The 26,949-nt window shown below is 41.2% G+C and overlaps 1 protein-coding gene across 6 annotated transcripts; it reads left to right on the top strand.

Moving 5' to 3' along the window:
* SSR1 (signal sequence receptor subunit 1) lies at positions 1 to 25,572 on the top strand. 6 transcript variants are annotated; one of them, XR_003927362.2, is made up of 11 exons: positions 1 to 214; positions 2,275 to 2,393; positions 3,846 to 3,933; positions 4,069 to 4,331; positions 5,128 to 5,204; positions 6,937 to 7,015; positions 8,018 to 8,111; positions 9,278 to 9,292; positions 11,325 to 11,388; positions 17,512 to 17,679; positions 24,109 to 25,572. XR_003927362.2 is itself a non-coding variant. In XM_030041871.2 (10 exons), the coding sequence occupies exons 1-10, from the start codon at positions 130 to 132 to the stop codon at positions 24,131 to 24,133; spliced, it is 909 nt and encodes a 302-aa protein (XP_029897731.1). In that variant the 5' UTR covers positions 2 to 129; the 3' UTR covers positions 24,134 to 25,572. The 6 variants fall into 6 exon arrangements, 4 of the variants coding, with proteins under 4 accessions (XP_029897731.1, XP_029897732.1, XP_029897733.1 ...); XR_003927363.2 differs by lacking the exon at positions 9,278 to 9,292 and having other exon boundaries at positions 2 to 214; XM_030041871.2 differs by lacking the exon at positions 17,512 to 17,679 and having other exon boundaries at positions 2 to 214.
* The last annotated feature ends 1,377 nt before the right edge of the window (positions 25,573 to 26,949 follow it).

Below are 26,949 nucleotides of genomic sequence, written 5' to 3'. Positions count from 1 at the left end.
GGGCGCGGCCGGGGCGGGAGCGGCCCCGGATGGAGGCCGCCGCCATTTAGACCAGCCCGCAGCGCCAGGCGCCGGGCCGGTGAGGTGCGTGTGTGCCGGGTGGTTGTTACCGCCGCCGTCGTCCTCATCATGAGGCGCCTGTCGCAGCTGCTGTTGGTGGCTCTGCTCGTCTTCCCCGCCGCCCTGCTGCTCGGGGGCGCCCGCGGAGGCCCAGGTGAGGCCGGTCGGTCGGTCGTCGCTGCCTGGGGGAGAGGGGAGCGGTAACGGCCGTTGGGGGAGCAGGCGGCGGGCTCCCGGGGAGAGGGGGAACCGTCCGCCGCCGGGCCTGGGGAGCCCTGCGCCGCCTTCGCCGTCCTGCCGTCGCGGGGAAGGAGGAGGCGGCGGGGGCGGGCGCCGCTCATTCATCGCCGCCGGGCGCGGGCCTCCCTGCGCACATGGGCCGCCGCCGGGGCTCCCCTCCTCGGCCCGGGACGGGGCCTCGGTGCCTGGTCCTGTTCCTGTGGAGTCCGGGCTGTGTCCCCGCCCCGAGGAGGCGGGAGGGGGGGTACCGGCGGCGGGAACCGCGCTTTGCGGTGCTGCTGCCCCGGGGGAGCCGTCTGGGGGGGCCCAGCGGTGAAACGGGCCACGGAAAGCCCCCCCGGGGGGGGCTGTCCCGCTCAAAACCCACTTGAGGCTGTGGCAACGGGTCTGGGTTTTCTTTTTTTTTTTTTTTCCTTTGCTCCCGCTCTCGGGCGGTGCTGGCTTCTGCCGTCAGTCGTTAGCAGAGGCGCTGGCTGCCCGCCCGCCTTCCCACCTCGCCTCCCTCCGACCCCCCACCCGAGCGTCCTTCAGACCGCTGATCTCTGTTTACACCGCGGCGTTATCTGATTCACCGGCTGAAAATTGCCCTCCCTGCTGCGAAGCCTGGGGAGAGGGAAGAAGGGCAGCCGTCTCGGCCAGCGCACGGGCTGGGCGGTAGCGGCTTCCCGCAGCCGGCAGCTCGCCGTTCCCGCTATTGCCACATCAGCAGCAGCCCTTCTGACATCCCTGGGAAAGACACTGAGTTTAGAGGTCTAGGAGAACGTGCTAGCGCAGTCGCTTCTGGAGAATGCCTGTAACCTACCCGTGGGCTGTTCAGATACAAAAGTTTTACTTCGAAAAAAAAAAATCTTTATTTGCAGACTTAAAGTTTAAAACTTAAACGAAATCACTGTTGTTAGTTTTAGGTTAAGTATTGCACGTGGCTGAGCGAAAGTCTTTGAGTGTACCCTCTAAAGGCACTGGGGGGAAGGTTGCATTTGCTTTTTCTAGCTATGACTGACAATCCTGAGGTCCTTGGATATACTTGTCCTGGTCAAGGATTCTTATTCCCTGTGAAAGGTTTTAAATATTTATTTTAAATGTGTACTAATGGCAATTAGATCTTTTTCAGGCTTGTGTAAATCAATCATTACTTCATTTCTGCTCCTTCATTTTTGGAAGACGTTAGGTTTTTTAAAAAAAAAAATCTGTAGTTCTGTGTACATGTTTTAAAAATTCTTAGCCTAGCCTGCATGTGCTCTAAGCTGCAAACAGACAGAACTTTGTCCTGTGGCCACTATTTGTATTAATCATATCTGCCCAGTGTTTGAATGTATGAGACTCGGCTCCATAAAAGCAAAGAGGCAAACTATCCGAGTGTTCTTGTCTTGGAGCCTTGCTCTGGAGCTGTGCTCTAGATCAGGTTTCTTTTCTGAATAGTGTTGTGGCTCTTTGAACATATGGGTGTAGTAGTATGTGATACTGAGGAGGTCATATTAAAAAAGACCTTTTTTTATATTTTAAAACTTGAATGAAAATAAGTGCAAAAATAGTAACTGTTTAACTACCTGTGAAAATGTAGTGTTCTGATACCAGCAGATGAAAAGGACATGCTAATCTTTTGTTAAACTTACTAGTCTTGGAAGAAACAGTACTCACTAAATTTATTTCCCGGCAATAGCAATGTCTTTTTATTTTCACATTTGTAATGACAAAACAAAATTAAAATATTTTAATATGATGACATGTTAAAAAAAAATAAACAATAGCTTTTAAGGCAAGTTGTTTGCTCTCTGTGAATTTAAGCATTGCTGTGTGAATGTTTGTTACCCAGCTGTAGACTTTTTGGTTTTGAACTTACTGGCACATAAATGAGTAGTTCAGAAAGTTAAAATTCTTCAAACATTAGTTTGAAAATTGTACTACAATGTCAGTTTTCTGTTGATTAACTAGACATTGAAAAGGCTTTCTTGTATTTGCGTTTTCTTTTGGTAGGTTCAGGTTTATTAGTTGCAGCTCAAGATGCTACAGAAGATGAGGAAGCTGTGGAAGATACTGTAGTTGAAGATGAAGATGATGAAGCTGAAGTTGAAGAAGATGAGCCAACAGACTTGGTAATTGTACACCAAATGAGAGAACCAGATTCTCATAGGAGCCCCTCGTTCTTTTCCAGCTTAAGCTGCGCCTTGGTAAACTGAGGAGGATACTGGGGTATAGGACTACTTCATGCTGGTTGCTTTGGTACCTATTTTCATGGGGCAACAGAATCTTAGTTAAGCTCAGTATTAATTCTGAAAACCTTGTTTTGCAGCCTGTTTTTGCTTACTAGTGGCTGTATTGCTGTTTGGGGGTCACTTGCTTCATCTTGACAAAGTGAAATACTTTATGTAGTTATGTGATCTGCTTGTAGCAGTAAAGTATTAGGCTTGCTAGATGCTTAGTGTACTTAAATTGGTACAAAGTTCTTGAATTTCTAGTGTAAAATAAGAAAGTTTGGGACACTATTAGGAGGAGAAGACATGCATAATAAAAATGGAGACCTGGTAAACTGTTCTTTGGTTCTGTTAGATTTTTATTGATGTTGGTACGTTTGTGAGCTTATGGTCAGCCAGCTTTGCTAAGTGGTAGAAGATATGCTAGGTATTCAGTATTGACAGAATATTATTAAATAACCTTTTGGATGTAATTTGCTTTTAATGAATAGTCTATGACTCAGGTACAAAACATTACAGTTTTTAGGCAGTTTCTTTTATTTATCACTGAAGTAGAAGATACAGTTTTGCACTAGGTGCTCAGCTCTGGTTCATGGCTTCCCTAGCTCATGGTGCATGTGCAACCAATCTAGTAGGCTACCACTGCTTCAAGTGGTTGTTTAAGCAGTGAAATCAAATGATCTAACTAACTCGCAAGCAGTTAGTTCAGACAGTTCAAAATGGGATCAGCCTTGTTTTTATTTGGTGGGGGAGGCGGTGATCCCATGATCCCCATGTGGAAAATAAGCCCTTAATGCCTTTGCCAAATTAAAAAGTGAATCATCAGAAAGGTGAGCTTGAACAAGTGAATCCACCAACCTATTTATTTCCAATAATCTAACGATTTCCAGGCATATGTAACACTTAACTAATGAACACTGAATAGAAAGCTTCTATAAATGCTCCCTCTGTAGTGAAAGTAACTCTCATTTGCCTTATGGTTGTCTGTAATTTTGGAAATGCTTGTTTTCTAAATAGAAATAGGTTAGATGTGAACACTTAATATTTAGATTTTATTATTGTCCTTTCAACCCCAGAGACCTTACTATTGCTTTCTGATAAGAAACCTTTCAATACAGCTAAATGCAATTGAGATTAGTCACTGTGTCAAATATGAGTAGAAGGATAAATGCTGAAAACTATGCTAGTCAAATCTAGAGGGAGAACAGACTAGGTGCTAATCCTGCAGCAGCAGGAATTGATACTATTGCATGCCATTGTTGCATGCTTTGACACATGGGATTCTCATGAAATGAGCATGGTCTTTGCTTTGCTGTTCGCTATAGGATTTTTCAAAAAAGTCTCTTGTCTTAGACAGAAGAAAAAGAGGAAGAAGACTTGTCAGGAGAACCTAAAGCCTCACCTAGTGCTGATACAACCATTTTATTTGTGAAAGGTGAAGGTAAGAGTCCTGTGCTAATCTACCATCTTCGTGATGCTCTAAAAAAACAGAACCTGTTCTAGACACTCTCTATTTAGAAATGGGCTAGGTGTGGTATATAAAGTTTCTAATGGTTGAATATTTTTTGTGTTTTAGACTTCCCAGCAAACAACATTGTAAAATTCCTGGTGGGTTTCACCAATAAGGGTACAGAGGATTTCATTGTCGAGTCTCTCGATGCTTCTTTCCGGTATCCTCAAGACTACCAGTTTTATATCCAGAACTTCACAGCTCTCCCTCTGAATACAGTAGTTCCACCACAGAGACAAGCCACATTCGAGTACTCTTTCATCCCTGCTGAGCCTATGGGTGGTCGTCCTTTTGGACTAGTTATCAATCTCAACTACAGAGATGTAAATGTAAGCCTGATGTTGTAATTCACTTTAATCTTTCTAGTTGATGTGGAAATGTAAGGAAGGAACTGCTTAGTCAATTTACTACCTCTTCAGAAAGTGAATGCCTTTGTGGTTTTTAAGCAAATCAGTAGATACATAAGCACAGTAAGAGACTGTCTACATGTTTCACAATAGCCCTCCATGTACACTTAGTTCTGTATATGTTAGGCTTAAAGTTATGTCATCAGTGTAAGCTAGAATGCCTTAGAACTGTAGTTATGGGCTGTAGTCATTTAAAAAAACAAACCCACAAAACCTAAAGCTTTCTTTAGGATAACTTAAATTTCATTGTGCCTTTCAGATTGGGCTTTGCTAACAAACCTAACTATCAACCTGAATCCCATCTGCAAACTTGACTTTGAGCAAATAAATGGCCAGTAGTTGCAATCTGGGGAGAGACTATCCAAAAGCATAAATGGGGATTAAAACAGGGGATTCTTTTCTCTTTTAGTGCAGGTCAAAGTTTAACAGGCTTCTTTCTGCACCTTTATGTTTTGATTGTTCTAATGAGAACCCTTCATATGTAATATCTCATTACAGGAAATAACATATTGAAGGCTAGATGTGACTGTTCTTTGTACTTGGACTAAAAAGTTTGCGCTTTTGTGTTGAGTCAAATTTGCACTGCTTATAAACTTCATCAGGTCTTGTGCAGGAGTTATTCCTTTCTAGAGTTTTTCCAAGAACGTGGAAAAAGATAAACACTTGTGTATGTGTTCAAGAAATGAGTTTAAAATGTTATGTGGAAACTTTGTTGTAGGGCAATGTGTTTCAAGATGCTGTCTTCAATCAAACTGTTACAATTATTGAAAAAGAAGATGGGCTGGATGGAGAAACGTAAGGAGGCTGGAGATTCAGGTTTATTTGGTACACTGGTAGAACAGGTTATTGATGGTGCCAGCGAGAATAGTTCTTGTATCTTCATTTTATTGAATGTTAGATCTGCTGTGTTTCGCTGATGGTATTGCAGGCATCTGACTTGTAAAATGTTGATAGACTGAAAATACGATCTTTTTTCCCCAAATTAAGATCTGTATTAATGCTAGGGATCTTCAGGATTGGTATTAAGTCAGTGAGCATTTTACACATCTGTTTTGGCTCAGAGGGCTTAAGCCTGGAATAGGACCTTACGTTATACAGCTACATAGCAGTTCAAAGCTGTTAAGCTTTTGTTATGCTACTGTGCTTTTTCCTGAGAGTTAAAGATGCAGAGGGTCCATAGTATTAGGCTGTGGGTCCTACTGTGGAGACTGAATAACTTGCTTCTGGAGCAGTCCTGTATAATCCAAGATTACATAAACTGAAAGATGTATTTGGAGTATGAGATAGAGGAACTAACACTCATTCTTTGTGGCACTAACCCCTTTCTGTAGCAGGTATCTTTTGGGAGTGTGTGTGGGGGTTTCTGTCTTCAAGACTAAGTACATCTGACACACCTTATATGTTGCAAATATATGCTGTGCTGATATGCTTTTAAATATTCTAACACTGGAGTGGAATTTTAAGAGAACCTGTGAGTTAAAAAAAACTTCAGAAATACTTGTAGATAATGCTGAATATTTGAATTCTCGTGCCACAGGTAGAAATTGCCTGCTAAGCAAGCTTCCTTTTAAAAAAGGACAACCAAAAGAAATAGCTGTTGCATTAATTCATATTTCTCAAATAGAGAATAGCATCAATGACAGAACAATTGGTTACTTGAAAATGTGTGATACTCTGATAAAGGAGCTCTCAAGAATTCAAATTATTAGAACCAATTTGAGTTAATGTCCTGTGAATAGATAATTACCCTAAATTGAACAGGGATGTTCAATTAAGTCTCTTCTGTAGTTTAATTCCATAATTTTCTTTGTCATAAATCTGAGTTAACATGTTCAACTTGGAATAGATTCTTTACCTGTAAACTCCTGCCTGCTCCCCAGATTAATTTTAGATATAACTTACGTTCACCTCTTGTTAAGTATCAACAGGCATTTCAGGTAGAATTCTTCAAAACAAATGAAAATGCACAGATTTAAAAAATGATTATTTGCATAAGTAGAATTCTAACTGTGGAACACAGAACAAGTTAAGTAATGCCTTTCAAAGCTTTGTTGCCAATAAATTAGTATCCTAGCAGTACTTGCTTTGCAGTCGCGTACTAAAAGCATACAAGAGATTTTTAAGGGTTTTGTAAGTGGTTAGAGCAGTCACAAATATAAATATTACCTGTGACCCAATGTCTTGAAACATAATACTGCAAAAGAGTTCTTGCAGTTACTCAATTTCAATAATTATTTATAACAGTTTCCCAGTTCATATGGCACTTTTTAAAAATGTTCTGTTGTTCAGAATGAAATTTAGGATTACAGTTTCTGAAATCAAAGTCAGAATAATTACTTAATATTTGTTAGCACTTCAGTTCAGATTCATAGTTGTTTTTTTTCCCCACCCACCCCTACAAAAGTTCTTGGGAAAGATCAAGTGGGCACATGGCCAAAGCTAGGCTTAGTTTCTATGCCTCTTTGTAAACTCTATTAAACACTTAAGATTTTTAGTTAATGGTTTCTTAAACTGTTTTTTTTTAAAGGATCTTCATGTACATGTTCCTTGCTGGACTTGGTCTGCTCGTCATTGTTGGCCTACATCAGCTACTAGAATCTAGGAAGGTGGGTAGTGTATTTTGTCTATGTACTTGTTAATACAAGACCTTACTGGTATGAAAAGAAAGCAATTCATTAATTGCTTCTGGCATATGATGGTACAGGTAGAACTTTAGAAGACTGACTTTTAGGACTAAGACCTTAAAGATTACTGGAAAAAAACAGTTTTTAAAAAATGTTCATTATTGGAGACATTTAGATTGCTTACCTAATGCTCTTTGGGTCTGCTCTTTGGCACCACACTGAAGTGGTTGAATTGGAAGCTTTGATACCTTCCAGTGGATGTGTGCAGCTACTGATTCAATACTTACTGGGTAGACTTTCCCCATGCTCTCTATTTATATCTATTAGTTTAATCTATTTCAAACTTTGGGGAAAACAGTTGTCTAGTCCTTTATTCTTATCAATGCTTTGCCATAATGTTGATTAGGGCCTCTGGATTCCATTTATAATGCTATAACAGCTAAGGGTTTGTCCATGTAAGTGGTCTGGCAAGTAAAAGCTGTTGAAAGCTTAAGTCTCATCTGTATGCAGTGCATAGGTTATGTCTTCATGCAGTCTGGCTTATGATATTTTTGAAGTAGCTTCCTTTGGGAAGAAGCACAGAATGATTATTGTCCTTTGAAATCTATTTTGCAAGGTGATATACGAGAATATTGCACTAACCTGAGAAAGTGTAACAAAACAGGTCATCACACAGTTTGATTATTAATCAGCTGTATTTTGTAACATGTATAATGAACTTGCCCAGGCATGCATGAAATCCTGGTATCTTTGTGTGGAATAAGTATTGTGAGGCATTAGAAGTGTTAATGCCAAGCTTCAGTGAATAAATTGCTAATGGTTAAGATAATTAAAGCTAAGCTACAAAGACGGCTTTGCACATTGACTAGCCTTAAGTTTGTGTCTTAGTGAAATAATTGCAATTCATTAAATATAACATTATTAGTTAATACTTGTGCTATAAAAACTTTGTGGAAAGAAATATTTTTTTTCTTGAATTTTCAGAGGAAAAGACCAGTACAGAAAGTAGAGATGGGAACATCAAATCAGAATGATGTTGATATGAGCTGGATTCCCCAAGAAACTTTAAATCAAATAAGTAAGTAGTCTGCCTTCCACAAACTAGAACATAACAAACTTAATCAATTAGTTGTAACTGAATAAGGAGCTGATCCAGTTTCTCAGAACAACATACATCTCTTCTAGGGAATAAAAAATTGGCTGAAGCACTGTGCTTAATGATTAGACTATTACATTAGCAGTCTATTCTTGTATAGAACAAACTTCACTGGTTGATACAATAATGACTATTGGTGACCTTTGCAATCTGTTCTGTAGACTCTTTTTCAACAGTATAAAATCTCTACCCAAAACCTGGATCACAAAGGAGGTTTAAATAGGAGAAAATATCTATCGTCTCAAAGTTTCTGTAAGTTGTTTGGAACTTTGCCTATAGACCAAAGCTTTTAAATAAGCATTATAAGTGTGTATTAACCAAAGTCACATTAAGACTTTGTACTGGTTTCAGCTGGGATAGAGTTAATTGTCTTCCTAGTAGCTGGTATAGTGCTATGTTTTTGAGTTTGGCATGAGAAGAATGTTGATAACACTGATGTTTTCAGTTGCTGCTAAGTAATATTTAGTCTAAAGTCAAGGATTTTTCAGCTTCTCATGCCCAGCCAGCAAGAAGGCTGGAGGGGCACAAGACATTAGGAGGGGACGCAACCAGGGCAGCTGACCCAAACTGGCCAAAGGGGTATTCCATACCATGTGATGTCATGCCCAGTATATAAACTGGGGGGAGTGGGGGCGGGGGGATCACTGCTCGGTGACTAACTGGGTGTCAGTCAGTGGGTGGTAAGCAGCTGCATTGTGCATCACTTGCATATTCCAATCTTTTTATTATTACTATTGTCATTTTATTAGTGTTACTATTATTGTTATTAGTTTCTTCTTTTCTGTTCTATTGTTGTTATCTCAACCCACAAATTTTACTTTTTTTTCCCTGATTCCCTCCCCCATCCCACTGCGGGGGGTGGGGGGGGAAGTGAGTGAGCAGCTGTGTGGTGCTTAGTTGCTGGCTGGGGTTAAACCATGACAGTCTTGATACCAATGTCCTTCACAAGCCCAAATGACTAAGTTCTACTTGATATCTGAAATGCCAGCAGTAAACCAAATATCTGATTTCTTTAGACCATTTGTGTATTTATAGATATTTCTAACTTCTCTTGCTGTTTCTTCTGTTTTGCTTTCCCATGGCTTCAGTGCAGAGTAGAAGAGGTGAGGCAAATTCTGGTGATCTAAAGAGTGGAATTGCTTAATGTGTTGTCCATGTGATAATTAGGCATGGATAGAAGTACAGCTTCCTGCATGCAGTGATTGGTGATGCAGCATGAGCATGCAATCACACAAACACATTTTATATAAATATAAATTTGTTTTCATATATTATAAATATGTATATGTATTATTTCTGGTTATATTGTAGTAATGTAGTTTCAGTAGAATATTGCTGAACTACTGTTGTCTCCTCTACCAGTTCCCAGAACCCTTTATCTAAAATGCAGATGTGTATCTTGCCTTGCCTGCTATCTTGCTGTAGTGTCAATCTGATGTTACATGAGGGAGGTGGAGGACTGATCATGACCAATGGCTGAGTGCATCTTGTTTCAGTGAGAAACAAACCTCAGCCTTGGGTATAACAGTTTAATAGTCAGGTTTATCTTCCTGGGTCTTCCTTATCCCAGGTGAACTCCTATCACTAGTAGCATTGGCTGGTGTGAAGTGAGATAGCCTCACTTAAAGTGCATTCTGGACAAGTGCTTTGAAAACCCTTTGCAGGAACTACCTTTACTTGAAAAAGACTCCTGTTTTGATGAAATAAGTATATTCTGAGCTTTATTCAGTATAGAAGGACTAGAGGCCTTAGCTCTGATATGAAGTTGTGCTAGGAGCTGGACTTCACTTTTTTGATTCCTTCACCCTTTTTAATTTTACCTATATTACATAGGTATAAGGACTGTTTTACTTCTGAAAATGTAAGCTTGCTTGTACACTGTCTTCTGTGAGACATAAGAATGATAGTATAAAATCTAGACACAGGAATTTGAAAAGCCTCAATCTAGCAAGAAAGACTGAAGTTCTAAATGCTATTTTTTTCTGAAGAGCAAGCTGTCTTTAAATGTGTTCAAATCCTGGCAATGTTTGGGTCCTGTCCCCCATCCCTTTAAGATAAATAAGAATTCATATCTTAATACCGGAAGTCTAGGAAAAACTGATGTTTATGTTCTTAATTGTGGTTTTCTTTAGCTCCAGGTTAGTTTTAATTAGAAATCTACACTAGAATCCTTTGAAATATGTGGCCTTCAAGTTCCTCAGAGGTTCTTGACTATTTTGTTGTTGAAGGACACTTCATCTGTATTTGATTGGCTTGTGAAGGTGTGATGGCTGCTCCTTGTGTTTGCACATACTCCAAACAGTGAAATTATTGGAGATGGTTCTGTTTAAGAAAACGGGCATTTTTAAGTCAACAGATACACTTAGCAACCACTTTAGCACTTCGTACAAAGTATTGTAGCTTCTCTGCAATATTGCAAGGATTGACATTGTATCTATGTAAGGACCATCCTTGTAAAGGACAATTACAGGTCTGTCATGAAGTCTTAAATGTAGGATGATGCTTCTGGCATTCAGTGATCATACAGCTAAAGCTGGGTGGCTTCCCCATATAGGATATCTGATTACAAAGTGACATCTTCATAGTCAGATGTGGATGCTTCCTGGAAAAGTGTGTTATTTCACAACCAAAACACTTGTCTTCTGCTGTTAATCTGTATGAATGTGGAAATATGTCATGCAAGACAAAGCTGTCTAAAGAAGGGTCAATCACATACTCTTCAGGCAGGTAAACTCAAACTAGTAATGATCAAAATAATTCATTAACTTTCTAAAAGTATAATTATTGAACATGAAACTTTTCTAAATGGCAGAGCATGCAGTCTTATCAGGAGATTGTGTGGGGTTTGGTTTTTTTGGGGTGGTTTTTTGCATTTTAGTAACTGGCAAATTGAACAACCCTCACCCTGGAGTTGCATATTACAGAATAGGAACATTCTTTTTTTGTTACCTTCTATTTAGGATGCTAATAATTAAAAAGTCATAAGTTGTTTGAACTGGCTTCTCTGTGGTGATGCATTGCACTAGAAGGGCAGTTTGGCTTGTGTTTGGGAGGGAGAAAAATACATGGTCACATAACATCTAATCTGAAGTAGCAGTAGCAATTGATGCAACTTTTCTTTTTTTTTTTATCTAGATAAAGCTTCACCAAGGAGGTTGCCCTACAAGAGGGCACAGAAGAGATCAGTGGGCTCTGATGAGTAAATGTTAACTAGTACAACAGTTGAACCTTTACTAATCCTGCCTGTTTGGTTTTTTTGGATTGGAGTAGTGCAGAGAATCCATATCACCATAAGGAAAATACTGCTAAACATTTGGACTGAACAGATTAACTGAATGGTGTTAATATTACTGAAAATGCACTTCTCTTTTTTTGTTAATTGTTGGGGGGTGGGAGGGAGGTAGCCATTAAGATTTGTGCCTGCGTGTGTAAGCAGTTGGTCTTAACAGAACCATCTTACCTGAAATGTGCCTTTAGAGTTCTTTGTAATGCTGGCTTGTCATCTGTACACTGTCTTTGAAGGATTTTTCTCCTCCCCATAATCTGAATGTCTAGTGACTTAATCTGTCTTGATTGTGTCATGTCTGTATTGGAATCTGTATGCATTTTTCTTTTTCAGTAAGTAACTTCATTCTCTACAGTGTGCACACACTGAAGTTTGTGTGCGTGGTCCTATTTCAGTGGCAAGGCACTGATCATCTAGATTTCTGCATAGTTTGCATTCTAAAGGCACAATTGGGTATAGCTGCTTGTAGTGGTAGATATTTTACTGCTGTTTTGATCTGGGCATGCAGTGACCTAAAAATCTGAATTTACCTGCATAGATGTTAGGAAGACTCTTACACAGCAGCAGAACTTGTGAAGCATGGAATTTGTGTGCTGAATTGGTATTACTACATAAATTTTTTTTATACCCAACTTGTTAAATGGTTAGTTATTGAGTTGTGCCAGCAGCTTAGGTATTCTGATTATAGTGGTAGCTCTGCAATGTTTACTCAAGAAATTATTGAATAACCCAGAACAACTTTTCAGTAAGTTCTTGGTTCTCTCACAAAAACTAGAATGTCATATGTATCAAAATGTGGACTTTTCTTAAAGTGTTACATGGGGCAAGGACTTTACATTTACTGTACGCAGTTGAAACTGAATTTGAAAAACTGTTGGTTTCAAATAATCTTTCTAAATGGCAAACTATTTAATTCACCCTTTGCAGTTTTTAAATCTCAAACTTCTTTCCACTGTTCAGTACATTGGTCTGAGTTTCTTTTTTTTTTTTAAATTACTTTGTCTTTCCTACTAGTAACACAGATGCATATCCATTATTCACTGCATGTTAGTTTCAGTACTAAAGCAGAAAAGCTATATACAATCAAAATGTGATTTTTCTTTTGTGGCAGGCACAGCTTACATGATTACCAGGTACTTGAGACATTGATCCACATCCATTGCATTCAGGGATTTAACTGACAGTAAAAAGAGCAGATAATGCAGAGTGTCAGTTTGCTGCCATTCAGGCACTTGGACAAGGCTTGAATTGTTTGCATCTCAGCTGCATCTCCTCCTGTGTCTGAAGGTTATCTGGAAGCTTGTTGAGTTCAGGAAGAGGCATTGATTTGAGACCTCTGGTTTTGTTTCCTCCCCTCCTGATCCCCATGTGTCAAAGTGCTCTTTAGATCTAAACTTGCTCTGTGGGGACTGAGCTTCTGATCCAATGAATGCTGAGCAATACTTGCAAATGATGTCATAGCATGTTTGAAGCATCTAAGCTCTGAAACTACCTGTACTGGCACTATTCTACTATACACTTTGCCAGAATGAACTGTGAAGATGTTTGTGACTCATCTTGCTATAGAAAAGATAAGAATAGGAAAAGCAACCCCAAAGATGCTTTGTTCAACTTCCTGATAATATGATATATTTTTCTATATTATATATTCTGTATTTCCCAGGCAGAATAATTTTAATAGTTAAGATGGCTGAATCATCATACAGATCACTCAGCAAACCATTGAATGCTATGTTCATAAGAGGTATCTCCACTCAAATTGTGTGGAACAACATTGTTTGCCTTCAGTGATATAATCTGACTGGTTCTGTGGTAGGTTCATGGGCTTACATTCAAGCTTGCATTGATTCAACAAAGTGTTTATGTGTTAAATGCTTTGTATACTAAAGCCCTGTAGCTATTGCACAGCACCTGATGTACTGAACTTTTAAGTTCCCTCTCTTGGATTATGTCTCTCACCTGAAATCAAGAGATTTTTTATTTTTTTACCTTCTGGTAATAGGTAATCTTAAACTGTATACTCTAATTCTTTCCAAGGTAGAAAGGTACTCTTTTGAGGGGGTGATAAGAACTGCTCTGGATACAGTGGTACTCCAGGGAAAAAAGACAACGGATCAGAACAGAAGATAATAATTTGTAATATCCTAGTTTTATTTGTTCAGATAAATAGTTTAGTCCTTACTGGTTTGAGTTCTGGAGCAAGTTGGGCCTTTAGAAATCTTACACAGGCTAGGACTTAAGAGAAGTGAAGGACTGAAGCACTGTACAAATAAGGAATAAGTATTTGAAGGTTTCTGCTTTCTCCTCTGCACTCAGTGGTTAACATCCAAATGCTTAAGTTCTAAGCATGAAAAAAGAGAGGAGACAGTTTAGCAACTTGCATGGGAACTGGCAATGGGAAAGTCTGGTTGTACCAAGACTGTCTTTCTGATCCTACAACTTGGCATTCACTGTGGCTGGTTCATAGTAACTTTCTCAGCCAGAAGCAGTTCATAAGAATGGTGGCCAGCAGTCCACTGCTGCTCATGATAAATGAAGTAACAGTTCTGAATTTCGTGTTTGTTGTTAGTTTGCTGTAGTTGAAAGTCAGCAATGACATTCTAGTGTGTAGTGGTAATTGAACTTTGGCATCTCTTACATTATTTCTAGTGAATAAGCCAGTTAACTACAGATTTCTTCAAATGGGAGAACATAGTTTTTTGCTTTATCCTCTTGGTTAGCTTTTATTTTGGTACTTGAATTTTCCACTCAGTTTTTAAACACATACAGATAGCTTAGTGTCACAGGTACATAAACTGGATATCATTATTGTTATCATTTGAGTAGAGTGTAGCTTCATTGACTTGAAGATGGAACAAGTAGCCATTCTGCTGGTCTCTATGCCACCCCTTTCCATGTGGTAGCACAAGCATTTGTATCATCTAGCATTCTTACTAGCTTAGTTTTCAGCAAGCTTACTGTGCTACCACACAACTGCTCATGTGAGGTTGCGAGAAGCAAGGGCTGTGAAAGATGTGGACTAGGGTTTCTTCCTTGTTAGTAAGAGATGCTAAAATGGTTTTAGACTGCAAATAACCTATGGCTTTAGTGTGAGGACTACTGTTAATTCCTTTCTCACAGCTCCTTAAGTAATTTAAAAAATGGTGAAGTCTTAATGAGGCTCTACTTGGGGTAAGAAAAACTTTGGAATTCATGTTTACAGTGGTAGCAAAGCATTAATTTAGCTATACTTGAACTGCATTTGATAGTTGTAGCCCTCTCTATGCTGTCTGCTTTGTGACAGCAGTTCATTTTTTCCCTAGTATCAATCTGAGAAAGAAGAGTGGCTGCTGTCAGACTAAAGGGTGAAGCATCATCTTTATTCTTCATGTACAAAATAATTAAATTGTAGGCCATGGAGATGAATGGAGCAGACTAGTCATGGCAGTGCTTCTGCTTGTTTCAAAACAAGTTACGCTGAACATCTTCCTTACCTTGGAATGGATCTAATCAAAAGCATCATTTGCTGTTTATTCCTGGAATGCATTGTGCTAAACAAAATGTCGTGGTTGAAAGCTCTGAATTCAGGGAAGCAGCAGGAAAGTCAAATACCAATGTAGGCTTGTTTTTCAGTGTGCCTGATGTACTGAGCTGCAGTTAAGAGTCTGTTCTCTTTTCTTGTCCAAAGGAAGGACAGTACCTACCTCATAGGAGTGACACAAGGGCTGTTTCAGGAGTGTTTTGAAATTACTTGAGACTTGCACAATACACTTCCATGGAGACAGTGAGACATACCACTTGTGTAACTTGAGGACAACTACATAGATTCATCGTATACAAGTTTAATCCCCTCACTGAATTTAGCAGCTTTACACTAAGACTTTTCTCAAATACACAGAAGAATTGTAATTAACTTAGAGGAGAGTGAAGTCAGAAAGATCTTTATGTTTCTGCAAGAGTTTATAGGTGGGCTAAATAACATTCTTCTGACATTTTTCCATTTATCTCTAAATTTTCCCAGGGATTTTTTTTTAATCAAGTAATAATAGATGATTGATTGTATCTATACAATCAACAGTCAGTTTAAGAATGACTGATTGTTTTGGATGATTAAGTTCAGATGATGTACTGCAACCAAAATGTTAAATTGACATTTACTTTCTTACCTGCTGACTTTCATTTCTAAATGAGATCAGATCTCTTGAAAATGGCTGCAGGTTTTTTGTAAAGTAAACTTGATTTTTTTTTCTTAGTATTGTGTAGTTTGGTTTTTTGGGGGTTTTTGTTTGTGGTTTTTTTTTTTTTAAATAAAGCATGAATATGGCACCAAAAAGCCTGAGTGGTTTGCTGGTGCTCTTTTCCTTGATAAGCAACCTGCAGTAGCAAATAATGCAAAGAGTAAAAACATGCTATTCTTAAAAGGCTGCTTTTCTACAAGTGTATTTGGAATAGGAATAATAGTGAGGAAGTATTCTGTGATGTTTTGGACAATGGACTAGTATTAAGATTAAAATTCTTTATAAGAATAAGGGAGGGCCCTGGGAAAATGTTGAGTAAATTCTTGAATCCTGATCTGAGCCGTAGTCCCCTACATTTCCAGAAAGAATAACCTATTGTTAAACTGTAGGCAGCATGAAAAGGATCTGTTAAGATGCTTAAAGGCTGCTGAGACATGAGGTTGTAAGAAGGCCAAATACATATAGCTTTAAAGTGCATGCCATTGTCTGACCAAGCAAACAATATTCCAGGCAATAATACTGAAAGTAGGAGTTCAAGCAGGTATACTGCATCCAAACAGAAGAAGGTGGTAAGCCTTGCTGGGAAAAAAGCTAATGAAAGCAAACCAAAAATGGCTTAAAAATAAGGGATACTGAGATTCCTATATTTGTGAACTATGTCTGTGGATCAATAAGGGAAAACTTAAAAGCAGATGTGTTTAATATGTATTTTTAGCTCCCAGAGAACATAAAAATAACTCTTAAATTTGAAGTCTGCCTCATCTTTCCCTGAAAAGATAAAGATGGACTTTTGAGACTTCATAGTGGTCTCTATTATTTCTAAGCCAGTCATTGCAGTCTTAATTTCAGTAGGCTCTCTGTCCCCTCCTGTTAGTAGTCTTGATTACAAATTTATATTAACCAAGACTTAGCACTACAACATTCCACTCCTTTACCTGGTGAGGGAAAACTGAAACTTAACCTGTCTTTCCTCATCATTTTTGGTCTGTTCAGCTTACCTGGAAACCACAGCTTGTCCTGCCTTAACTGAACCCACTTAAATTCACATAATGAAACCATAACTTAAGAGCTGGCTCTTTCACATAGTGAAAAGAATACTTTCAGTTAATGCACATAGCCACACAAGTGTCTGAACAAGAAAAATTTTCAAGATAACCTCAGTATATATTCTAGTAAAAGATACAGTCCTGCCTTATGGGGCCTGGTTAGAGCTAGACAGTATAGCTTTCATTCAGCTGAAGCTGCATTGGTGGACCATGTGTGATTAAAACATTTACCCTGAAGACAAAATACAGTATTGGGTTCACTGGATGGAAAATATTATAGCCAGCAATACCAAAAGCTGCCAGCTGAGGGATCTCCAAAACCAGTGACAGCTGCTTCTCAACAGACAAGGACAAGAGCACTCTAGTCCCTTCTCAAAGAGCAGCGTCTAAATGGATGAGCTAGAGCAACTGTGTCTGGCTTTTCTTAATCATTCTTTGCTATGTCTTGGTCACTGAAGTAAGTCTGAGCACTGCATTTTTCTGTGCTTTTAAGAAAATAACTGACAATGTGAAACTAGAAGCTGTAAATAGTGTCTTGCATTTGCTTCCAGAAAAAGTCAGGGCTATAGCCATCTACAGGGTCAGCCTAAGGTATTGCAGAAGCAGTGATAATAGTGATGCTGCATATACACTGCCTCTTTGTCATCTGGTTTCCTGGTCCTAGGCTCCTCAGCAAGGTTTCCTGCTACTGAAGTTAGATTAAATTGGGCCTTTTAACTCCATGTGCACCTTGACCATGTTCAGACACAAATAGGTCCACATTCTGTCTTCAGCTGGAGTATTTTGTCTGTGAAAGCTGAATCAAAGAGTCCAGTCCACCCAGAACACTGAGGCGTACTTCCTTGCCTAAGCCTGGATCCACAGCAATACAGAAGCAAGCAGTGCACAGGACCTTACCGTGACAGCATGCTTGATCCCAACATCAGCTGGCAAGTCCACCAGTGAGTCTCTAAGAGAGACAGAAAGAACAAACTGTTTTCTTTAGCAGGAATCTACACAGAAAGGAGGAAAGTCTTAAAATACCCTATTGCAGTTTTCCATTGGAAAGGAAAAGCTAGAATTTAGATATCTGATGACTATCCCATACAGTATGGCAAGCATTATAACCTGTTATTTGCTGACAGTTGGAAGCAAGTGTAAATACCCTAACAAACTTGATTATGAAGCTTGTTATAGTTTCCTTAGAGCCAGTATTTAAGACTTTTAAGTTAATGCTTGGTTGTTTGTAATAGTGGTTCCATTCATAGAGAGTGGAATTATTTCTCACAGCTGGAAATGACATTTTGCCCAACTAATCCTAACTGGTTGCTGCTGTAAGCAAGCTGAAAACCAGGAAGCACATCTTGCTGTTAGGCACCACAGGAAAGGCAGCCTTTCAGAAAGAAAAAACAAATGAAACAGGATTTAGCTCGTATTTTAAAAGCCACACTACACAGGAACCATCTCCTTTCCAATGTATTGGTAGTCTGGCAGGTTGTGGTACTGCAGCATGCTGTTACCCCCACCCCCAACTACAAGGTATGACAGGGATGAACCATGAGGCATCAGTTGCAGTCAGGTAGCCAGAATGATCACTGACTTCACTCGGTGTTATTCCATGCTCTTACAGGGCAAGATGTTCCTTTGAGGTCCTGTTGAGACTGAACTCCCTCTGCTCCTGTTAAATGTACCTCACCAGGTGTCATTTACTGATCCTTTAGTTAGGTGCAGCACTCAGTGTGGTTACTCCAGTTTTCCTTTAGTGACAATCCCCAAGGGCCATCACCCCATCATTGCTATTTTGCTGAATTTGTAGAATTGCACCAAAACAGATGTCACTGATTGACTGCAGCAGTAATAAGCACAGGCCACCAAGGATCTGTTGACAAACTGCAAAACATCCCACAGCTGCGGTTCAGTAGAACACTGCCACAAGGAACCCTGGGAGGAGCTGCTATCACTTTTACTTAAGCATTGTTCAAATTAAGTACTTTCATTTTTAAGCAGGTGTTTTACAGCTGCTAAAGAGAATATTTTGGTTCAGAAAAAACTCCAAAACTGCTTATGAGAAGTGCATTCACCAAGAAGTAATAACCAAATGCATTAAAAGCAGCACCTGGCTCTGTATCCTGTGCCAAAGTGTGTTACCATGAGGTGCACATGTTGCTTGGTTCTCCAAATCCTTTCCTTTCCCTTACCTACAACCCTGGCAAGCTTTTCTAACCAGCTCAGCGCTGATTCCGGGTTTCAGGTAGCAGTGTTAGGCAGCCTCTGTGGTTTTAACTCCAAAAAGATACTGGCAGATAACAATCTAGACAGGACATCAGAAATCAAACTCACTGTGTTGTAGTGCAGACTTTTCACAGATTGCTGTGTATACACAGGCAGCTTGATACTTTGAGTTTCGGCAGCTGTGGAGTATAATGGACCTGATGTATGTAACCTTGAAGCCTGTAAAGCTTCAGTCCTATAAGCATCTTGAAGGCAACAGATGAAATGGTGTTAACTATCCTGCTACCAAAAAGGGATTTACTGGCAAAGTGAGCAAATGTACAAGTATTGTGTCCCACTCGGCAGCAGCACGTGAGATAGCATGTGTCCTCCCATGTTCTGCCTCCTCCCCAGCTGCTACCCTGGGAGCCCTGTGCATCAAGTAGGGCTACGCTTCAGTAGAAATAGAGGAAAATAACAATGGAAAAGGTTACGTTTTTTGTTTACAGCTACATTTTACCCAGTCACTTTTCCGTTCCCAAGCACAGGTCACATGGTAAAGCTTGACTTGCAAACACTTGGGAGAAGTATTTATTGATTAAAGCATGCCTACATCTCACAACTAGCACTGCCATCACCCTAAAATAAAATACAAGTATTTCTTTTGAATGCAGGTTCATTAAAAGTCAGGTGCTGCTCATTTAAAACATAAATCTAGTTGCCAAGTCTAACCTGTTGTCATTCTCTCTACAATCAGGTAACAGGAGATGGGAGGAAAGGTTAACACATCAATTCCGTTAGTTACCCAAGTGTAACTGATCTGGTTCCTGCACCCCGTTCCTTGTCTGAGGGCAGGGGCTGCTAGTCCTGAGTACACTCACAGAGTCACACACAGGACCATTTCTTCGCATACTTGCTGCAAAGAGGCACGTTTCACTGTTCCTCGTATCCCAGCTGCTTGGATCACGCACTGTGGTAGAGCCACCGACCCCGCTGGTTGACATTTTGTCCTAACCTTCACACGTTTTTACGAGTAGCACAGCCATGCTCCCTGTGTGGTTACAGGCTAAAAATCACTGATGGAAAGTCAGCCCACAGCAGAGCTGGCTTTCACCACATTAACCTCTGCCTCTGAGATTATGAAAATAGATCAGGCCTTTCATGATTAAAAGCCTTTTCTCCGGCAAACTTCTCTCTTATTTACAGCCTCCTATTAATTGATGTTTGCAAACTGCTTCACAACCCTTTACTGAAAGGCCCTAGAGAAGTTCAAACACTTTCACAACAGCATATTCCAAATGCCCATCATCCAGAGATTCCTCATATACTCCTGGCAGTTTTCCCTGCCAAATGAGAGACAAATCTGGCACGGGAGAAATAAACAACGAGCACAGCAAAGGAGAAAGCTGTTTTCAGTTCCTACTACTCAGAGGATTGCTACAAGGTTTTCTACCACATTATGTGGGGAGCTTCGGTGAGCCAGAGAAGTCTTCCCACTTACTAGTATTTAACATATGAAAAACTCCTGCTTCCTTTGAATGTGCTTTTTTTTAGGCTGAGAGGAGACCTGACAACTGAAGGAGGCAATACTAGAATTTTCAGAAAGCCTCAGCAATGCTCTAAACTCCATCTTTCCTTAGTTTCAGCTCTACAGGTGATTTCAGATGCATCCTGAAATGAAAGCATCTTGGCCCCTCGCTTAGGAATACTCTGAAGATTTTAATTTCCCTAGAGAATTCAATTAACTTTTTCCTCTGTCAGGCACACCATTAACACTGTGACACGCATGCAGATGACACATCATTTACCTGAGGTGACACACGCAGCCAGCAAGAGCAAGGTAGACGTTCCCGTATCTGCTAGGCATCCCATTCCGTCCAGTAACCTGCCATCAGCCTGTGTCTTCACTGATGTCTTTGGTCAGGCCAACTTCCCTCTGCCTCTCCACTGTCTTTCTCCCAGGTGTTAATCCACTGAATTTCCTTGAAGAAAAGAGATCTCACTGGAAAAAGGGTTTCATAAATATCTTTGTACAATACAGAACTACTGCTGCTGCTGCTGCTTCAGCAGCACACAAACACAACAATTCCCCCTCCCCACGCCTTGCTTTAACTAGGCCCCACTGCCCAGGTGAAGCCGCTGATGAGCCCTGCCAGCCCGCAGGGATGGATGCTCTTGCAGCCTTTGCACCTGGAAGCGGTGCAGCTGGTGAGAGACCCTGAAACACCAAATAATTCTGCCCCAAGAGCACTCTCCGTGCTCTGCCTCCCCAGCCCTCTAACAAGTCCCAAGCACGGGCACACCACAGGACAAACGATTCTAACGATAGGAGCAAGGGCAAGCACCACCAGTGTCTGACACCCGCTCAACGTGGTGGAGAAACACCTTGTGCTTATTTGGTATAAATCGTCCTTTCGGGACTGGTGAGAAGGGTTAAATCACCTAAAACTGCATTTGCAGTACCACAGTCCTCAGCTGAGGTGACTAGGACAGACACCAGCATGGCCGTGTTGAGAAAGGCCCAAGAGCTTCAAACTCGCTGAGTGCAAGTCCATGTGTCTGCAGGACACACTTTAGGCTCTGGCGGGGGCTGCACAAGCAAAACACTTCTGCTAATGTTCTTGCTTCAAAACCAGAGGAACAGACTGCGACCATATCCCCCCTCAGCAGAGCTGTTGGCTCAGGAACCCCAGCTGTGCTGAACCTCCTGTCATTTTAGGGATGTTTCCACTTTCTCTAATCCTGTGATCCAGCATGGCACTAATTGCCCGAGACTGGGGAAATCCTGTGATCTGCCAGCAAATCTGCAGGTACCAGCAGTCACCGGTTCCCAGACAGTGACAACAATATGCTCCTGGACATTTGTTTCCCTGTTGCCTGCGCATGAGGACACGGAGCAAGGAGCGCAGGTCCAGCGTGGGGCTGGAGGCCAAACCCAGGAGCTCCAGAGCACGCCCAGGGCCCAAAGTCCAAGGGTCACCACAGCGGCAGGGTGCTACCGACCTGCAGCACGCACACAGCCAGGCACCCGGTCATCCCCCAGGTCAGCCACCCCACAGACAGGCTAAGAGGGACCTGTCTAGTCAAATAACATCATCCCACTAGCAGGTTAGATACATACCTCCCCACCACCGCCTACCTTTCTTCCCCAAGCCTTGGACCGTTTTTTGTGAAACATTCAGGTCCTCTTTGACATGAAGATTCTCAAGATCCCCCAAGTCAAAATGTGGCTGTTCTGTTATTTAAACAGATTGGAGAGCAAAACCCAGCGTCTTCCTTATTGCCAGTTTTGCTGTTGCAGCACAGGTGCAGCGAGCCTCTCCCCTGCGCAGGTGATTACAATTTTTGCCAAGGAAAGGGACTACAGGGGGAAAGTACTTTACGCAGCTCCGAGGCTGGAGAGCTCAGGTGACCCACGTCACCAGAAGATACTGGTGTGTTGTACAGGTTTTACTTTCCTCCCTGATGTTGGGTGCTCGGGTACCCAAATTCTGGGAAATGCCAGTGTGGCCCATTTTTCCACAGTCCAGCAGGTAGAGATGTCCAGACTAAACAATCCGATGCATTTCTCCATCCTTTTCCTGCGTTATCCGAGTGGATGATAAAAGGTGGTGCCTCTTAGACTGTTTGACATACAGCAAGTGCCAGTTACGCCGTGCTGGGGTCTTGTGTCTCCCTTTTGCAGATAGTCCTAAGCCTCAGGGTTTCCAAAAGTGACACTTTCAATCCCATCATAACCCTACAGAAATGCCTAAAGAAAAAGGCACATGTGATTCCCCACACCGGAGGCTTGTGGACAAGGAAAGGTTTCAAGTAAACTTTTGCCCTTGCCAACTTTGCTAGTTGAATCATGACTAATTTTGTTTGAGAAAGACTTTTTTCAACAGAACAGGGCAAAACACTACGTTAACAGTATAAGCAGCAAATCATTTCTCATTGTACTCACTTTCTGAAGATCTAGGTATAGGTATACAGTCCTCCCATCCCTCAAATTCTGGGGACTTTGTGGCAGCTGGGTAATGGAAAACAGGTACTTTTATTCCTTTCTCTTTGCCAGTCTGCCTTTCAGTAGCAGTAAAAATGCAAAAGATGCTCCAACCGGGCTCTGCTTCCTGCTTTGGGACAGCCAGTTTCCACCCAAGCCTGCCATCTCAGACCAGCCCTCCTGCCCATCCCCAGGGTCCACAGCCCACCGATTCATTCTCCACGCTTGGAAAGAGGCACCCTCCCGGTGCCCCTCGCTGCCAAGGCATCCCCGTGGTGGCAGAGGACTTGGGTCTTCCCCAAACCTTACTGCTCCGGGGCGATCGCGTGGACTCCGCGCCCGAGGCGGATCCACAGCACGGGGGCCGTGCCGCTCTCCTGCAGCTTCACCTTTACAAAGGTGGGAAACAAGCTGCAGGGAACGCGGCAAGGAGGCAGCAGGTTGGCAGAGGCAGGTGGGGACACCGCCGCCACCTCCCCGTCCCTCCCGCAACCCGGTGTTTCAGGCCAGCTCCAGCTATCGCTGCCACAGGAGCCGGTGCCGGGAGGAGCGGAGGCAGGAGGAGGGAAACGCCAGTTCAGCTGGCCTGCGGGATGTTACCTGTCCGAGGCAAGAAGAGCAGGGAAATTCCCAACTCGGGAACGGTCACAGTCAAATTCAGGTAGAAGGAGAAAAGGGCTGGGCACACCAGTTGTACCCTTCCATGGCCAAGAACCAAGTGCCTTCTAAGTCATCTATTTTGTAATTAATTAGTCACGATCACTTTCTAGCCACATGGACTCGTCCCATTTGATTTTACACCTCATGACAGGTCCCCGCACCCTTTGGATGTGAGTTTCCCATCAGTCTCCTGAGAGGAGGGGAGATTTCTCAGGCCAGCGGGTGGGAAAGGGAAGAAAGTGATTTTCTGCAGGTTTCTTCCCTCAGAAATCTTGTTTCCACCCCTTCAGCTGACCCAGAGATAGTTCACAGAGCCCTGCTTCATCAGCTATCTTCGGTTTGGGGCAGAGCTGGCCGGCTGGTTTTCCTTTAACTTGTCACCATTTGGCAGGGAGGGACCAGGTCCTCACCAGAGTGCTGTGGGGAATTTTAACCTCTGTCACGGAGGTACAGGAGGCTAGAGGAAGGAAAGCAGCAGCAGTTTACCCCCTGGGTATGTCTCTCTGATTCTGAATCCGGTTCACTTCTCTACCAGAAAGAACCACCCCACCAGGACTTAGGAAGATGCGGATGCTTCAGCTTTGCTGCGATTCCCTGGCCTCCAGAGCTGGATATGCAACTCAGATGATTCTTTGGCTCACCGTCCTGTGAAATGCGTTTTATTTATAGGAAAGCATATCAAATGCATCTAAGGCAGCTCCAACAAGCTAAAACAAAGGATTTCTCTCTTTTTGACACATGCACGTGGCTTTTTAATACATCCTGAAGATTTCACAGCCATACACGTTTATGCAAGAAGAAAACTATGCTGGCAGAAACCTACTTAATTTATACAGAAAACGACTGATATACCGTTAATCACCACAACGTGCTAGAAGGACGCTCACTTACGTGATGATGGGGCTACAATTAATAAAAAAAAGGAAGGAGAACCCTGACCCAACGCCTGTGCAGGAACATCAGCACCGAAGTACTTTTCTGCCATCTTCGGTTGCTACGTTAAGAACTGCGCTGAGGAAAAGCACAGTTTCAAAGAGGCTTGACCACCAGAAAATGGTGGTCAAAATGAACGTGAATTTTCAAAGTAAGTGCTGCAATCATCTCCAATCTAAACTCAAGTCAGCTGAAGGAAAAGAAACGGTGATGCTGTTTGCACAGATAAGCTCCGGCTTGTACGTTGTCCTCTAGCAAAGTCGTCTGAAAGCGAGTTACAACAAACCCACAAGAAGAGCCACGTCCATTTTGTAACCTATAATTTTTAAATATAACATTTTATTGCTTAGATGGTTTGATACAGAACAACTTTTACTTTTTATTTTGAATTTGGAAGTACTGTACAACTGAATAAAAAGAGGAATAAAAGTACCAAAACAAATGTGTGATTCTCTGTTCATGTGGCATAAACCAGTCTTGTACACAATTCGTAGCAGCAGTTTAAGTTCCCTTTAGAAAAATATGAATTCTACACATTTATTACTGTTTCCTGCATGGGATGAAATCACTAGGATTAAACTTCCTTCGTGGAGAGAGAGAGAAGAGAGAGAGGAGACATACAGAGAGGAAAGAGAAGATGATGAATCATTCTGAAAATGGAATCAGACTGTCACATAGCCCCCAAGAGTTATTTCACAACAGCCTCAAACAAGGTTCTCTCTTTTTTTTTTCTTTTTCCTGTGTTTATTTTTTTTTTTTGCGCTTTCACAGTCAAGTGCTTAATGTAGTGATTGAATTATCTCAATGTTAAGTCCATTGCAACTCAGGCAAAAGAATTTCAGAAGATCCTTTTTTTTGTTTGTTTTTTGTTTTTTGTAAAAGCCCTGAGAGAGGAAAAAAAAAAATAAAAAGATTCAAACAAAAATCGTATAGAGACAAATTAGCTGAACATGCAAACTAAAGCCTAAGATTCACCCATAGTTTAAACACATTATAAATTTCACAGTTTAATATTGGGGGAGGAGGGGAAACAAAAAAAAAACCCAACAACAGCAACAGTTCTCAGTCAAACTCAACTAATAAAAATGTCAATAAAATGTGGCAAGACCTTATACTCTACTAGGATATAGATAAAGGCTAAATAAAGCTTTAAATCAATAGTGATTATTGCTAGCAGATGTCCCGGCAGGCTGCTGGGAATTAATTACTTGCTACATTGTTCTGCAGCATATAGTTTAGTAATGGCTTCTCCCCCACAGTATTGCGCAGTTTAGTGTGGAGAGTTGCAAAAAAAAAAAAAAAACCAAAAAACAAAAAAACCAAAAACAAAACAAAAAAAAGACAAAAACCAAAAATACCCCAAATAATAATAATAATTATTATTATAATTATAATAGCAATAACAATTTAAGGGATGCGTGAACTGGTTTTAATTAAGTAGAATGCACCTGGATAGAGCTTCAAATGAATCATTGGTTGTGACTGATTTATCTGTATCTGGCATTAGCTTTGTTTCTGAACTGGTTCAAACATCCCTATTTAAAAAAAAAAAACACGAAAAAAATAGAAATCACATATACCTCAACCATTTTTTTCTTATTCTATTCGCAAGAATATTACTCGAGAACGTTTCTCTTCCTTTGAATTCTGGACAGTGAGATTTCAGTCTCCAGAAATTTTCGGAGAATTTTTAATATAGATATAGATATATATAGATATATATATATTATATAATATAGACTGGGTCCGAGGCCCACTTCCTCCATGTCTGGTGAGAGCAGGAAAAGCGATTCTGCGGGGGGAAGAGGGAGGGTCACAGTGCGGGCTGGGCTGGGCTGGGGCTGCAGTGGTGGAATAGCACAGTGAGGCTCCGGCAACGCTTTTATGGCTCTGTCTGTCCCAGAGGTCATGACTGAAGGACAATTAACAAACAACAATAAGGACAACAACAACAAGGACAACAAAAACGCTGGGCACTCCTAAAAATGCGCAGCTACAGTAGGATACATTTCGCTTAACCCCTTCAATACTGGCGGCTGGAGTGTCGCCTGTTGCCGGCAACAGGAGCCATACGGAGAAATTCCAGCTGCCAGCATTAAAGGGGTTAAATTATTGATATGAAATTTAGACACACACCTCAAGTCTTCAAGCATCAACCCCAAAATCTCAGGAAGAATTTTTTTTTTTATTTATTTTATTTATTTTTAACATGTCTTATATCTGTAGTTTTATTACCAGTAGTATTTTCTTGCTCTAGAACATGACAGTAGCAAGATGACGGTAAGGCTCGCATTTCTCTCTTGCTTGCTTTCAACTGGAAGACGGAGTAACTTTGCTCTTTAAGTAACACGCTGTCACCGTTGTGATTGCAACGAGATTAATCTGGTACTCGCAGTGCCTTTCTTGTGCACATGGAGGGGCCTTATACAGCCCCCTCGTTCTC

This window comes from Aquila chrysaetos, chromosome 18, assembly GCF_900496995.4.
Source record: "Aquila chrysaetos chrysaetos chromosome 18, bAquChr1.4, whole genome shotgun sequence".
NCBI classification, from domain to species: domain Eukaryota; kingdom Metazoa; phylum Chordata; class Aves; order Accipitriformes; family Accipitridae; genus Aquila; species Aquila chrysaetos.
This window is presented reverse-complemented; position numbering and strand designations above follow the sequence as displayed.

What these genes read in the sequence shown, in the direction of transcription:
- SSR1 (XM_030041871.2), top strand. Translation starts at nt 130, where the DNA reads ATGAGGCGCCTGTCGCAGCTGCTGTTGGTGGCTCTGCTCGTCTTCCCC. An exon ending in AGCTACTAGAATCTAGGAAG is followed by an intron (nt 7,016 to 8,017) that starts GTGGGTAGTGTA and finishes TTGAATTTTCAG; the next exon opens with AGGAAAAGACCAGTACAGAA. An exon ending in AGATCAGTGGGCTCTGATGA is followed by an intron (nt 11,389 to 24,108) that starts GTAAATGTTAAC and finishes CTTCTCTACCAG; the next exon opens with AAAGAACCACCCCACCAGGA.